This window comes from Geotrypetes seraphini, chromosome 11, assembly GCF_902459505.1.
Source record: "Geotrypetes seraphini chromosome 11, aGeoSer1.1, whole genome shotgun sequence".
NCBI lineage: Eukaryota > Metazoa > Chordata > Amphibia > Gymnophiona > Dermophiidae > Geotrypetes > Geotrypetes seraphini.
Window position 1 is genome coordinate 105,650,448 of NC_047094.1, and position 16,499 is coordinate 105,666,946.

At 41.5% G+C, this 16,499-nt stretch overlaps 1 protein-coding gene across 1 annotated transcript in view; it reads left to right on the forward strand.

Annotated features, from left to right (window-relative positions):
- Positions 1-16,499, forward strand: part of BCAS1 (brain enriched myelin associated protein 1) — a 122,617-nt gene that overhangs the window by 40,053 nt on the left and 66,065 nt on the right. Inside the window, exon 4 of the mRNA XM_033962609.1 lies at positions 8,126-8,700. Coding sequence (XP_033818500.1) covers positions 8,126-8,700 — 575 coding nt within the window. The remainder of the gene's footprint in view (positions 1-8,125; positions 8,701-16,499) is intronic.

The following is a 16,499-nucleotide window of genomic DNA, read 5'->3' on the forward strand; positions in this document are numbered from 1 at the left end:
TAGGTGCTTGCCGAATCTGAGTTTAATTCTTCTCCCAGCCAGCACGCTTTCAATAAGTCGTGCGTGCGCAGCTGCTTGAATTGTTGAATCTCCTCTGACGCAACCGGAAACAGGAAGTTGGGTCAGAGGAGAAGATTCAACAGCTCAAGCAGCCGGGCGCGTGGCTTATCGAAAGCGTGTGGCTGGGAGAAGAATTAAAGTCAGACTCGGCAGGCACCTAAGGTGAGGTGGAGGGAGGGAGATGGCAGGACACGGCGATCGGGCGGGAGGGTGCTTCTGGACCACACGATCCGTGATCGTGCATGTTTCCTCACATTAGGAAGGAGGGAGTGGACAGTAGTCGTGGAGACGGGGTGGGCACAGTGATCGCGGGGGCGGGGACAGTGGTTGCGGTGACGGCGATGGGGCAGGGACAGTGGTCGCGGGGACGGGGCGGTGACAGGGATGGTGGTCGCAGGGACGGGGCGGTGACAGGAATGGTGGTTGCAGGGACGGGGCGGTGACGGGGACAAATTTTTCCCCGTGTCATTCTCTAATCTGCAGTGCAAAATCAGGAAGTGAGAAGCAAAAAGAAAACTGCAGACTAGTATGTACAAGATGCAGGCTATGTTTATTATACCAAATATTTAATGCAGTTAAATGTTACCACTTTATTACAAACCAAGAGACCCGACACGGTCTGTGTTTCGGAGAACACACCTTCTTCAGGGGTCTTAATTAATATAAATAACAATCTAAGAAATGCATACATGAAGAATACAAAAACGGTGTGCAGCTATGACAATGTAATAAACCTTATAAAGGCTTTTATAGCTGTTTCACCATTTTATAAGGTTTATTACATTGTCATAGCTGCACACCGTTTTTGTATTCTTCATGTATGCATTTCTTAGATCTGTTATTTATATTCATTAGGGACCCCTGAAGAAGGCGTGTTCTCCGAAACACGGACCGTGTCGGGTCTCTTGGTTTGTAATAAGGTGGTAACATTTAACTGCATTAAATATTTGGTGTAATAAACATAGCCTGCATCTTGTACATACTAGTCTGCAGTTTTCTTTTTTCCTCTCACTTTCAGCTTGATTCATATATTTTTGGTGCCATGTGATAACAACCATTATAGGCCACAAAGGATCGAATTAGCAAATTATGTACGCATACAAGATTTGGATGGCTCTGAAGAGCCTACAGGCTATTTAACAACGATCTGTTTCCTTGACTGCACCATGGTGAAGCATCATTACTAGAAGGGTGCTCCAACAAATCAAATCATTTTGACATAGTTATCAAGTTTCAAGTTTATTCAATATTTGATCAATCGCCTATCAATAATTACTAAGCGATGTACATAAAATATTAATATTGGGTAAACAAGAACAAAATTGAGTAAAAAGATTGAATCTTTAAACATAGACAAAATACTACATGATACATTAGGATGGAGGGGAAAGAACTACATTGTCTGATAGAAAAGGAAGAACAATTAAGGGTAATATACAAAGGGTAGGGGAAAATTAGTTTATTGGGAATAAAAATACATAATTAAATAAAATGAATTATTACTAAAAAGAGCAATTGGCTTTTCAATTAAACATTAAAAGCGTCTTTAAAAAGAAAGCTCTTAAGTTGGCCTTTAAATTTATCAAGGTTTTTCTCCTGTCGTAAGTATAGCGGGAGGGAGTTCCACGTTTGCGGTGCTGTAACTGTAAAAATGAATTGCCTTTGTGTATTGATCATTTTAAGGGTAGGAATTACCAATAAAAGTTGTTCGTTTGATCTTAAAGTTTTCTGAGAGGAGTATGGGATTAAAACTTTGTAAATAAATGAAGGGGTTTTAAATAGCAATGATTTAAAGGTGAGTAAAGATATTTTATAGAGAATGCGGTGTGCCACAGGTAACCAATGTGCTTTTAGAAGTAACGGGGTGACATGATCAAACTTTTTTGCCCCCGTGATTAATTTGATAGAAGTGTTTTGGATGATTTGTAATCTTCTGATTTCTTTTTGGGCCATTCCTTTGAATAAAGCATTGCAATAGTCGATTTTTGAGATAATTAATGAATGAATTAGGATATTTAAAGATTTGGGACAGAGGAATTTTGAAATGGAGCGAATTTGACGTAATCTATAGAAAGTATTCTTGACCACATAACTAACGTGGTCGTGATAAGTAAGATTCTCGTCTATGCACACAAATAAACCGAGTGTCCTTGGTATGGGCCTTACACTGAGGGGTCATTTTATCAAGCCGCGCTAGCGGGGTTAGCACGTCGGACATTTCATCACGCGCTAACCCCCGTGGCCGGTTAAAAAACTAACGCCTGCTCAATGCAGGCGTTAGCGGCTAGCGCGGCAGGCGGTTTAACACACGGTATTACGCGTGTTAAACCCCTACGGCAGCTTGATAAAAGGACCCCTGAGTGACTGGTCAAAAAGGCCCATATTCTATAAATGGCGCCTTAAGTTAGGGGCTTTCATTAAAAAAATCATTAAAATCATATTTTTAAAACTGTGGGCACCTACCAGCGCCTAATAAAATGGCACCTGCATCGCAGCTACGGAGGTACGTTACCATGCCTAACGCCACTGCAGGGGTAGCTAATGCCAGAAGTGGTGTTAGGCGTCGTAAAGTGCCTCTGTAACCACAATTCGCATGAAAGGTAGGCGCTGGAAATGTATGCCTTTAAAATCCTGGCCCACACTTACGGGGCTTACCTTGTACGAAGCCGCGATTCTATAAACAGTGCTGTTGCGTAATTGACATGCGAACGGCGGCATTTTTTTTTTTAGGTGGATGGCAACAACGGTGCCATTTATAGAATCTGGCCCAAAGTGACTAAGTAGGACACAACAAAAGATAAATGGAGTTCACTCTGAGGATGGAGGTATTGCCCGTGGTGTGCAATAGGGATCCCTCCTTGGTCTGGTTCTTTTAACATTTATGTAAGCAATATCGCAAAAGACTGTCAAGCAGATTCTGCAAGAGAAGGCACTGTGAATGGTTCAGATAGTATGAGGAGGGAGATAGAAAAGCTTATTTATTATTTATTTTAAAATGTACCATATTTTTCGCTTCATAAGACGTACTTTTTTCCCACCCAAAATTGGGTGGAAATTTCAGTGCGTCTTATGAAGCATAGGTAACTTTTTAAAATGTCCCACTCGGGGGTACGCGGGCTGACTGCTGTCTGCCCCCACCGCCGCTGCTCCTGCTCACCGTCGCTGCTCCCTACCACTGCGCTGCAACTCCAGGAAGGGAAGGGCAGCAATTGTACATCGCTGACCCACAAGCCTTCCCCCGATGTCAGTTGGAGGAAGGCTTGTGGGCTGGCAATGTGCAATCACTGCACGCTGGCCCTTCCCTTACCTTCCTGGAGTTGCGGCGCAGCTGTGGCGGTGGCGGACAGGGGGCAGAGGAGGAAGAATCGGTGGTGGGTAGGCAGGCTTTGGCGCGGCAGGGAGAGAGGAAGGCAGGCTCCGGCATGGCAGGGAGGATGAAGGACAAAGGCTGGAAGGCAGTGAGGGGGCACAAATTCGGGACATGGGAGGGAGGGAGGACAAAGAACAAAGGTTGGAAGGCAGTGAGGTGGAGGGGGCAAAAACATGGCACATGGGAGGGAGGGAATAGAAAGGGACAATTGTTGGGCCTAAGTGAAGACAGGAAGAAAGGAAGGAAGGAGACTCATGAAATCACCAGACAACAAAGGTAGGAAAAATGATTTTATTTTCAATTTAGTGATCAAAATGTGTCAGTTTTGAGAATTTATATCTGTTGTGTGTATATGAAAAATGAAAGGTACAGCCCGGCAGGGAAGGGGAAACAATGTGCAGAGCCTGGCAGTGAGGGGAGACAGGGTGCAGAGCCTGGCAGGGAGTGAGGGGGGCTGGGTGCAGAGTCTTGGATATATTAGTACACAATTTGGTTCGGAATGGTTTTTTCTTGTTTTCCTACTCTAAATCTAGGGTGCGTCTTATGGAGTGAAAAATACAGTATATACCATATATATACTGGAGGTGACTAGCGGAGTACCGCAGGGCTCAGTCCTGGGACCATCCCTTTTTAACATATTCATAGGGGGCTTCAGGGAAAAGTAGCACTGTTTGCCGACGACGCCAAACTGTGTAATATAGTAGGTGAAAGCGATCTCACGGATGGTATGGCGCAGGATCTGATCAAGTTGGAAAACTGGTCCTCAACATGGCAGCTGGGCTTCAACGCAAAGAAGTGTAAGGTGATGCATCTCGGCAGCAGAAATCCATGCAGAACATACACCTTGAATGGAGAAACACTAGCTACGACCTCAGAAGAACGGGACTAGGGAGTAATCATCAGTGCAGACATGAAGGCTGCCAAACAAGTAGAGAAGGCCTCATCCAAGGCAAGGCGAATGATGGGATGTATCAATAGAAGCTTCGTCAGCCATAAACCTGAAGTCATAATGCCACTGTACAGAGCCATGGTGAGACCTCATCTGGAGTACTGTGTGCAATTCTGGAGGCCACATTACCGTAAAGATGTACTTCGAGCTGAGTCATTCCAGCGAATGGCCACTAGGATGGTCTCCGGACTAAAGGGTCTCTCATACGAGGAAAGACTGGGCAAATTGCAGCTCTACTCTCTAGAGGAGCGCAGGGAGAGGGGTGACATGATTGAGACATTTAAGTACGTCACAGGTCGTGTTGAGGTAGAAAACGACATATTCTTTCCTAAGGGACCTTCAGTCACAAGGGGGCACCCGCTCAAACTCAGAGGAGGGAGATTTGGTGGTGACACCAGGAAGTATTTCTTTACAGAGAGGGTGGTGGATCACTGGAACAAACTACCGGTGCAGGTGTTTTTGTTTTTTTAGTTTTTTCCTCCTGATGATGCGACTCATGGTGAAACACGATCGGTGTTGAGGAAATGTTGGACATTTTTTCAGATTAAGAAATTTTAGCTACACGTTGATTTTTGTCAAATTTTTGTGGTTGTTTTGGGGACTCACTTGCTTTATTGCCACTATTTTCTTACCAGCTATAACAACATGGAGAATCTCATTGCACGACTTCCTATATTTATGAGCAACTCTTAAGAACATTGCTTTGATCATCTTGAGAAAATACATCTGATAGTGGTGAATTTTGTAATATCCATCAGTCAAATTGACATCTTTTGAATTCAGCTAAGTAATTATTTACATATATCCACTACTATATATTTGCTTGAATAGCTTACATCTAACAAGATGTTCAGGGCTGGTAGGTAGGTGAGTGCAATGATGCAAAGATAATACATCTTTATTCTATTAACCTGCTGGTTTTGAATAAGATATCACACTGAGCACTCTTAATATTATTTTTAATTATCTTTAAATAATTACATAATTATTTAATTCACTTTATTTGTTATAATATAAAGTTAGTGAATTGAGTTTAATTTTTCTCCAATCCATTTAGATTATGTTTCTATATTACCCATACGGTTTACATAATAACAGACACAAAATGTTAAACAAACATACATAGTTCAATTATTGCAGAGCAGCACTCCTAAAATATGATAAATAAGCACCAAAAAAAATTTCAAATCAAGTTTGAATATAAAATTTCAACTCAAAAAAGCATTCACAAACTGTAGTGTTTTTTTCCCCATGAAATTTTATTAAAGATTTTATCAAAATACAAAAAAAAAAAAAAGAAGATTAGCAATCAATTAATATCAATATCAGTATCATGAAACAACAAACGGGTAAAAACTATTATTCAAGTACAACAAGAAATGATAAGGTACATATAATAAAAAGATAAAAATATGGTCTGAGAAATTGTAGCAGATATGAGGAGAGTACTAAAAAAAGAAAATGAAACATTTTAACATTTTCTTAAAATTCATTCTCGCAGTACAAAAATGCAAAATTATGGATTCATGGCAGGTACTGTAAGATTTCATGCTACAGATGCAGTGTCATGTATTTGGGCTGCAAAATCTCACAAGAATAGTACTGTCTGCAGTTCTGGAGACTGCACTCTCTCCTGCTGACAAGCGATCCCCCCCCAACCCCTCCCCAAATTCATCTTTCTCTCTCTTCCTTCCTTCCTTTCTTCCCTCCCATCCCCAATATGTTTCCCTCTTTCTTCTTTTCTCTATGTGCACCATCTCTTTTTCTCTCTTTACTTCCCCTTTATGTCCCAATAGTTCCTAGGAACGTATGAAAGAATACGGCTGAACAGGTTCTGCAAGAGACATGCAGTTCTTAATATGAACAGGCAGGTCTTTCAATTGTGTGTAGATAAAAGTGTCGTCATCCCCCCTCCAATAAGTATATCTCAGGTTTGGCATTCAAGCATTTGATCACAGGAGAGTGTTTCCTGGCAACCCAGTTAGTCTGATTTTCAAGATATTCACATTACATTAGGGATTTCTATTCCGCCATTACCTTGCAGTTCAAGGTAGATTACAAATGGTTTGTCCGGAGATTAGAAGTATTTAGGGAGTAGTTTGTATATTTCTTTGGATTACAACTGAGTTGTCATGATATTAGAAGTTCATATGTAGTAGTTGCAGGTGATGTTTGGGACATTTCTGATTGTGTTAGTTCAGTTTTATGTGTTTTATGAATAGAAGGTTTTTTTTTCTTTTTTGAAGGTTTTGTAGTCTGTGGTCGTGGTCAATAGGTTGTAGAGTTGTGGGTCAAGTTTTGCAGCTCGAGTGGCTAGGAGGTTGTACAGTTTTTTTTTCTTTTGACGTTTTTGGTTGGAGGGTGTGTGAATGGTGCGTGGGTTCTCCTATGTCTGGTTGAGGTGGATTGAACTAGTCGATTGTTCCAATAGGCTGGGCTGTCTCCGTTTATTGCTTTAAATAGTAGGCACAATTAGGTAAGTACTCCAAAGATCTTTCCATCTAAGTATGGGAAGTTTGTTAAACAAATCTGTAGGATATAACCCCATCTCTGAGCAGGTATAGGAGACATTCCCAGGAAGCAGTTAAACTTTATTTTGACAATGTTGACATTCACTATTGACTAGATAAATTTAGGAGGATAAGTCTGATCAAGGATAAAACTGAACTAAAGATGCTCAAATAACTTTTATCTAGATATATTCAGCTGTAGGCTTATCCGGGTAAATTCTGGTACATCCTTAAGGTAATCTGGAAATAGAAATATATTTCTTTAACCTTTTAATAGGTATCTTTAATTATCCTTCTCGTTACTAGAATAGTTGACCAAGAGGTTTCTGAACTGGAAAGAGGGATCATCAGAGTCCTGAGCCATTAAACTGTTCCAAAGCACTATTTGAACAATGGACATGCACATGATTTTTAAATGTTATAAAAAGTTATTACTTTAAGGTTTTTTTTTAGGTTGGTACTTTCTAGAATAATCTTCCCGGGTTCTCACAACTGGTATCTGACCTTCATTTGAAGTATATAATGCAACGCAAGGAAATTCTTGCAAAGGGTTCATCACTCAGTTAACGCTGAGAGAATATACTGTACACAATGCAAAGGTCATGATCTTAATACCTCATGCTTATTATCTCTTAGCCTTATTGGTTCCATAAATCCGTATGGCTGAGGATTTTTACATTTAACTAAATGGAATTTATTTTTTAAAAACTATTTATGCAGGTCACGTTCGGTAGCGGTGCTGTGGTTATCTTGCATCCAATTGGTCTGCTGCAATATATCCTCTCAGTTCAGGGCTCCTTTTACAAAGACACGCTAGTGGTTTCACGTGGATAATAGTGCGCGCTAAACCGCCGGATGCGCAGGCGGTAGTTTTTGGCCAGCGCGGGGGTTAGCGCTTTCGGAAAAGGAGCCCTCGGTTTACACTAAAGATTGGCCCCTGTTCTGGAATTTCTTCTATTCAGATTACTGGCATCCAGTAAACTTTTGAATTTCAACTGGAGGGAGTGTGGAGATGGGTGGAGGAATTTCCATAATACATAAACTGAAGGAAATCATGTAGCCAGTAGACCTTGAACAAAGCTTGGCAAGAAATCTGTATTGCACAACTTTTCAACATTTACATTTTGCTCTTTTTTCAAATTATGCTAATTTATTAGATATGACAATTACAACATCTTTATTTAGCCAATAAAATGATATTCCTTTTGTGCCATTTCTTTGTTTGTTTTTCCACAGTTGACACAAGTGAAAATATTAAGCAGAATAATGTAGACCCTTCTTCCCAGAAGACAATGGAGATCATCTCTGCTTCTGAAGAAAACGGAAAAAGTCCTGGGAATGAAGCCAAGCCATCCATGCCAGTAACTAAACCATTTTTCAATATAAGGCTCACTCGGCCTGCACCAGGCAGTACCAGAGAGCCAGCCAGAGATTCGGCAGCTGGAACAGAGAAAGCCGAGGCAAACTCAGCAAAGCCTGTGATGAACAATGCTCCAAGTGAGACCGTGCAGCGTCCTGACGCAGCTGTGCTGATAGAGAGCTCAGATAAAGGCCCAAACCAGGCCCTTAACTCTATAACCCTCGACATAGGTCAAACAAATGTAACAGGGCCGCCTGAGCCAGACCACACCGCATTGAAACCCATAGAGATTAGCCTGTTTAGTAAATTGTTCAAGCCAGATAGGGCAAGGGAAAACACAAAGGCACAACTCAACCTTTCACAAGAAATGAATACTGCTCCACAGCAGGATCCAAACCTTACAGCTCAAGACGTCTCAAGTCTGCAGCAGAATAACATTCTTCAGGAACAGGTAAGTATTCAAAAAGAAATATTACTTTTGTGCCTGACACTTTCTGAAGTATTGATAGCAGTGGATAACAGCTTTGAATGTATTACATCAAACTGGCAATCGAAATCTTGACATGATTTGAAGACTTAAGTCTTACACAACAAATGAGCCCTGGTACAATTATGTGTCTCTCTGATGATTTAGTGGAACAAGTCCACAAAGGAACAATTCCCATTATAATATCTGAAGCCAGGCTATGTCTTACTTCTAAAGAAGTTCACTGCTGTTTTTTCATCAGGGTTTTGTCGACAGAATGGCGGCTTGGTTTAGGGAGTCAATAAAAAAAAGAAACCACATGCCAAGTGGGCAAAATATATTGAGAGTTGGATAAATGGTTTCCTTGAGACTGGTTAAAGTTTAGAGAGGAAAGATAACAAGTACGCACAGAATTTACAAAAATATGTACCCCTCTCGACCGACCACGCAAAATGGCAGGTGCAAAGTAGGTGGGTATTTTTAGTGTGGGTACTATATAACCTACTGAAGAATTGTTTCCATTATTCCTATGTCATTGCTGTCATTATTGCTGTCATTATTATCTTGTTCTTTATAGTAAATGTTCAAAGATAATTTTAAAAATGATGGTGCTTCTTGGAATTTGGCAGGGAATGTCCTCAGAATGTCTTTTACTACATTCATTAGATATGATTGCTAACAATTTTTTTTTTTTAAATCCAACATAGGGCTCCTTTTACTAAGCCGCGTTAGGGCTTTAACGCGCTATATTGCCGCCCGTGCTGAGCTGGCGTTAGTTCTAGCCACGTAGCGAGGGTTTAGCGCGTTCTAAAATTCTGCGTGCGCTAAAAACGCTAACGCAGCTTAGTAAAAGGAGCCCATAGTGTCATCCACTTGCTAATGTGCCTGGGAAAACTCAGAAAGCAGCACAGTAACCAGTTCAAGTGATCCGGATAATAGGGCTGTGCACATAAAACATTCTTGGTTCATGTTTGGGTTATTCTGAACTATTTTCAGGTGGTTTCATTTTGGTTTGTTTCACACATTTGTTTTAATAAAAGAAAAATGAAATGTGTTACTACTACTACTACTACCACCATTATTATTATTAATTATTTCTATAGCGCTACCAGACGCACACAGCACTGCACAGAGTCACAAAGAATAAGAAAATAGTCCCTGCTCGAAAGAGCTTACAATCTAAATAGCCAAGACAGACAAACAGGATGCCATGGATACAGTTAAGGGGAACGGTTAATCTGCTGGCTGGGTTGAAGGGCAGAGGGGAGTACAGGACAATCAAGCCATTGTGACATCACTGATGAGGTTGGCTCTTATTGGTGAAATGAGGCATTATGACATCACAATCTCAGATCTGCTTCCCAAAGACAAACAGGATGTCATGGATACAGTTAAGGGGAACGGTTAATCAGCGGACTGGGTTGGACGGGAGAAGAGTAGGGTTAAGGATTGAAAGCTATATCAAAAAAGTGGGTTTTCAGTCTGCTTTTAAACAAGGGAAGGGAAGGGGCTTGACGGACAAACTCGGGTAATTTATTCCATTCTGCCACTAGCTCCACCCCATTCTGCCCCTGGCCCTGCCTCCACATAAATCTTGTGTCTCCTTTCCAGAGCTCTGGCCTAGAGGGTCTCTGCAATATGTGGATGTCGACGCGATGACATCACACTCGTGCGTGCATGCATGCAATGTCATCACGTCAACATCTGCACATGTGCAGAGGTCCTCCAGATGCAGACCTGAGTTTGGGGCTTTCCAAAACCTGTACAAACTGCCAACAAATATCTTCCTACTTGGGGCCATGACACCAATAGCGCTTCACGACATTCATTCCTACCAGAACACCTGGTCTTGGTGACATGTGCAGAACACAGATAAACCCTATGCAAATATAGGACAACAAACTAAAAGTCCTAATATACACAAACGAAACCTTAAGATGCCAGATTCTGCATGCAGTACAACAACAAAGAAACAGAAATACATTTCTTCCTGAACAATGCAAAATATTGACAGCAGATGTAAATTCTGAAAATGGACGCATTTCAATCACTAAATTGAAAATACACAAAATCACTTTTCCTACCTTTATTGTCTGGCGATTTTATTTTTCTACTCATCTTTTCTCAGTCTCTGGCTGTACTTCCTTCTGTCTGTGCTCTTAACTGTTTCCAAAGCCTTCTTATCCATTTGCTGGTTTTTATTTTCGGCATTTATATACCATCTATCAAAGTTATCTAAGTGGATTACAATCAAGCATTTTCTCTATCTGTCCTACTGGGCTCACTATCTATCTAATGTGCCTGAGGCAATGGAGGATTGAGTGACTTGCCCAGGGTCAGAAGGAGCAATGTGGGATTTGAACCCACAACATCAGGGTGCTGAGGCTGTTGCTCTAACCACTACACCACCTCTTCCTTCCTTTCTCGCCTTTACTTTCTGCCCTACATCCATCTTTAAGCAACTGAAATATGGCAAATATTATAAATGAAATATATCCAATACAGACTTGCAATCTTGAAAGTATAAAATTTCTGTATATCTGGATATCAAAGTTTTTTTGTATTTCAAACTGACGCCTCAGCCCCACCACTCCACCGCATATATTCTTTTATACCGCGGGAAGCATATTGTGGTGCTTCATCATTGGCTGTCAAGTTTAAAAAATTTTTTTAACTTGAAAGTTTCTTTCTTATTATATTTGTTTATCTAGTTATTATTTATCATAATGATTTAAATATTTCCCATCATCTTATAGGTTTTAACAATTTTAGAAATAAATGGTACTTATCCTCAGCCAAAAGCCCAGGGAGCCAGACCCGACATGTTTCACACGTGAGTGTTTTTTCAAGGGTCTCCCTGAGGAATAAACAGAAGGGTTGTTACATAAAATAATGCCCTACCCTTCATAAAAGTATATAGAAATGATTTCCACAACGTTTCAAAAATTGCGCTTACCAGGGGTGCCGCTGTCATCCGACTCCTATCATTTGTGAGAAAAAGATGGCGGCGGCGTCCTCTGGTCCCGATTTATATATTCCCTTTAAACTGAGAAAACTCCGCCCCCTACAGCCGATTGGATCCGGCTAGAGTTACAGAGATCCCCATTCAATCTCACTATTGAGCCCGCGCGGTGCAACGGTGTCAAGCATGAAAATGAGTCTTTGTTCGTTTTCATTTAGTTTAACAGAATCTCCCCCTCCAGCCCACCCTGTCACTTTTTTAATGACACGCCATCTAAAATCATTGATGGTATGCTTAAACTTTACCCAATGTTCCACCATTTTGAAAGAGCCTAAGATGATCTCAACCGATAAAGCTTTCACAGACCGTTGGACAGCTATATTGAACAAATGTTCCAGAGACCTCATGATTCTCCTAGTTGAGACCACAGAATACACTGAAAAGGAATTGTGTGCAAAAGCGAATAGCATTGAAAGTGAACTATGCCAGGGATTGGATACAGTCGAGTTTGATCGGAAATTGAATGAATTAAAGACATCTATGAAGACCTTTAGAGATGAGATCAAGATCGACAGCATTACTGAAGTACCTGAACAAATTGCAGGTGCAAATTTCTGCAATTAAGTTAATCAAGTTAATTCTCAAAGACAATTAAAGATAGCATGTAAACTTTACACCTTTGTCTATGAGTTAGCTACCTCCATCTCTCCCTTGTGAAGTCAGTTGACAACTGGATTTTTTGAAAACTGGGATTTGATTTATTTAATATGTAATCACGACAGTAACACAGCAGATTACAATAAATTCGTTTAATGTCAATCAAAATAAAATCAAGCATTCCCACTCTTCCCTCCGCCATGCATGCACGCATGCCTTCATTTCCCCACCACCATGCTTCTAGCTCTTTGCTGATGCAAGCAGCAGCTCCAACCTGCTGCGCATGCTGGCCTTGGAGCTCCCTCTGACGTTACATCTGGGTCCCGCGACTAGGAAGTGAAGTCAGAGGGTGAGCCAATACCGGCGCGGGTAGCAAGTTATAGATGCTGTCCACGCTGAGGAAGCTAGACAGGTACGGGAAAGGGGAGCACGCATAGTAGGGGGGAATGGGGAAGGAGCAGGGAGGGGGACAGAGAAGAGTGTGAGGGGGGATGTCACCACCCCGGGAACCTCCCACCCTTGCTATGCCCTGTGCACACCACCATGGCACTGTTTGCTTATGCCGGGGTAGTCTAAGGGCAGAGTCGGGGTGGATCTGAAAGTTATCTGGGCACCAGTGAAATTCAGTGCCAGTGCCCAAATAACTATCCAGCTGTTTAGGACCATACGAATAGATCTTAATTATGGCTCAATAGTTAACCAAGTGGCAGAACTGAAAACCCACTGGCATACAGATTATGGCGGATGCCTGGAATGCGCTCCCGAGAGAGGTGGTGGAGAGGAAAACGGTGACAGAGTTCAAAATAGCATGGGATGAACACAGAGGATCTAGAATCAGAAAATTATAGTAAATATTGAAAAACTAAGGCCAGCACTGGGCAGACTTGCACGGTCTGTGTCTGTATATGGCCGTTTGGGGGAGGATAGGCTGGGGAGGGCTTCAATGGCTGGGAGGGTGTAGGTCAGGGGTCTCAAAGTCCCTCCTTGAGGGCCGCAATCCAGTCGGGTTTTCAGGATTTCCCCAATGAATATGCAAGCACTGCTTTCAATGCATATTCATTGGGGAAATCCTGAAAACCCGACTGGATTGCGGCCCTCAAGGAGGGACTTTGAGATCCCTGGTGTAGATGGACTGGAGTGAGCTTTGACGGAGACTTCAGTAGTTGGAACCTTAGAACAGTACCGGGCAGAGCTTTGGATTCTTAACCAGAAATAGCTAAGAAGAAGAAGAAGAAAACCCCCCAACAAATTTTTAGATTGAATCAGGTTGGGCAGACTAGATGGATCATTCGGGTCTTTATCTGCCGTTATCTACTATGTTACTATGTATTTAGTTAAAAAAATTTATATTCCGCATATCCTGCAATTCTATGCAGAGTACAATAAAACACCCAAATAACAAATTACAACCTTCTCATGCAATAGAGCAACAAAACAACAATAATACAATGGACATATTACAATACAACAAACAAATAGACATATAACATTACAGCCACCAATAAACAGACAACAGTGAAACACCTAGCCGTTATCTCCATTGCTTCGACTTGACTGCTGGCTCATTGCCCGCTGCTATGGACTGAAAAAGCGCGCAGAAATAAAACAAGTTTCCCGCTTCTTTCTAAACTGCAGTACCGATGAAGCTTGCCTAAGATCCATAGAAAGCCCGTTCCAACAAATAGGACCCTGAGCAGAAAACATCACATTCTGATAACTCTGAAGTTTAACTACAGACAAGGAGGGCACTCAAGATCTGAAAATTCAGGTGCCATTGCCTGAATATGGCTTATCACTGAATATACAGATCTCATTCAACTCATGAACTCATGAACATTGTGGCCACTCTGAGCTTGAACGTAGACCTCTTTGAATTTTAATGCAAAACCAAAAACCCCATTTGAGATGCTAAAGGATGTTTGCAGTATTAAAGACAGTCCAGCACTGGAACGGGCTACTCAGGCAAATGGCATAATCTCTGTCAAAGATTTTTTTTTAAAAAAAATATAAGAGTAGGAGAGACAAACATCTCTCTGGGGTGATCTAGTACAGTGGTTGCCAACCCTGTACTGGGGGACCCCCAGCCAGTCGGGTTTTCAAGATACCCCTCATGAATATGCACGAAAGAGATTTGCATATAATGGAAGAGACAGGTATGCAGATCTCTCTTGTGCATATTTATTAGGGGTATCTTGAAAACCCGACTGGCTGGGGGTCCCCCAGGACAGGGTTGGCAACCACTGATCTAGTACAGTGGTCCTAACCTGGAGCCAAGGGATGGATAAGGTGCCTTCTTGAAGTTATCTATTTCTGCAGTTATAATGGAAGCCTCTGTTACCATAAGCTCTCAGGACTGATAGTTTACACTTTATAATGGTCTCCATAACTACAAGACAAATATTAATTTGATAGCAATTAAAGAGATGGAGCCCCCTCACTCTATTTTCCTCTGAAGAACATAAGACGTCAGTGTTTATCCGATGCCTATTGGTATAGAACTACATTCTAACTTCACATAGTCCCACACAAAGAAGGAATTCATGAATTAATAAAGCATTTGCTATTGAAATCAAAGGAAAGATAAATTATATGCCTGAAATGTTTCACTGAAGCACGATTCATATTAAACTTAACCAGTTTGGCACTATAGCAATGCATTCTTTCCCCTGCTTCTGTAATGACCTGACCCACACAGAAAGATAAGCATTTATAAAGAGTGTTTAAACTATTTCTTGAGAAAGCGAGACCTTTCACATATAGACATTCAATATTTCAAGAAAACAAGGGTTGAAAACTGCACCAGGTTCTATTTTCATATACAAGCAGGGCCATCTTTAAGAATGTAAGAACATAAGAACTGCCATACTGTGACAGACCGAAGGTCCATCAAGCCCAGTATTCTTTTTCCAACAGTGGCCAACCCAGGTCTCAAGTACCTGGTGGAAACCCAAAGAGTAGCAACATTCCAGAACTGAGATTGTGATGTCATAATGCCTCATTCCACCGATGCTTAACAGCCAACCTCATCAGTGATGTCACCATGGCTCACAAAAGAACATAAGAATTGCTATGCTGGAACAGACCTGTTTCCAACAGTGGCCAGCCCAGGTCCCAAGTACCTGGTGGAAACCCAAAGAGTAGCAACATTCCAGAACTGAGATTGTGATGTCATAATGCCTCATTCCACCGATGCTTAACAGCCAACCTCATCAGTGATGTCACCATGGCTCACAAAAGAACATAAGAATTGCTATGCTGGAACAGACCTGTTTCCAACAATGGCCAGCCCAGGTCCCAAGTACCTAGCTAGATCCCAAGTAGTAAAACAGTTTTTATGCTGCTTATCCTAGGAATAAGCAGACGATTTCCCCAAGCCTTCTCAATAATGGCCTATGGACTTCTCTTTTAGGAATTTATCCAACCTTTTTTTAAACCCTGCTGAGTTAACTGATTCCACCACATTCTCTGGCAACAAATTCCAGAGTTTAATTACACGTTGTGTGAAGAAATATTTTCTCTGGTTTGTTTTAAATCTACTACTTAGGGCTCCTTTTACTAAGGTGCGCTAGCGTTTTTAGTGCACGCACAAGATTACCGCCTGCTTAAAAGGAGGCAGTAGCAGCTAGCGTGCGCGGCATTTTAGCATTGTGCTAAGCGCACGCTAAAACCGCTAACGCACCTTTGTAAAAGGAGCCCTTAGTAGCTTCATCGCATGACCTCTAATCCTAGTATTTTTGGAAAGAGTGAACAAGCAATTCACATCTACCCTTTCCACTCCACTCATTATTTTATAGACCTCTATCATATTCCCCCAATCCATGTCTTCTCCAAATTGAAGGGCCCTAGCTGCTTTAGCTTTTCCTCATATGGAAATCATCCCATCCCTTTTATCATTTTCATTGCCCTTCATAAGTTTACAAGATATCCAGATTTACTCAGACATGTCCTCTTTTTGAAGGACTGTCAGGTATCTGGGTATCCAGACATCTTTCAAAATTTGAGGAATTTGTATGGGTTTCTTCTTTCCTGTCTCCCACCTACCTCTTCCGCTGAATATTTAATCTTCAGGCTGACCAGCAGCATCAGTGAGTGAGCCTGCTGGCGTCGGCGTACCTCAGACACCTTCTAGTGATGCAGGCAAGAGCAATTTTCAGTTATTCCAAAA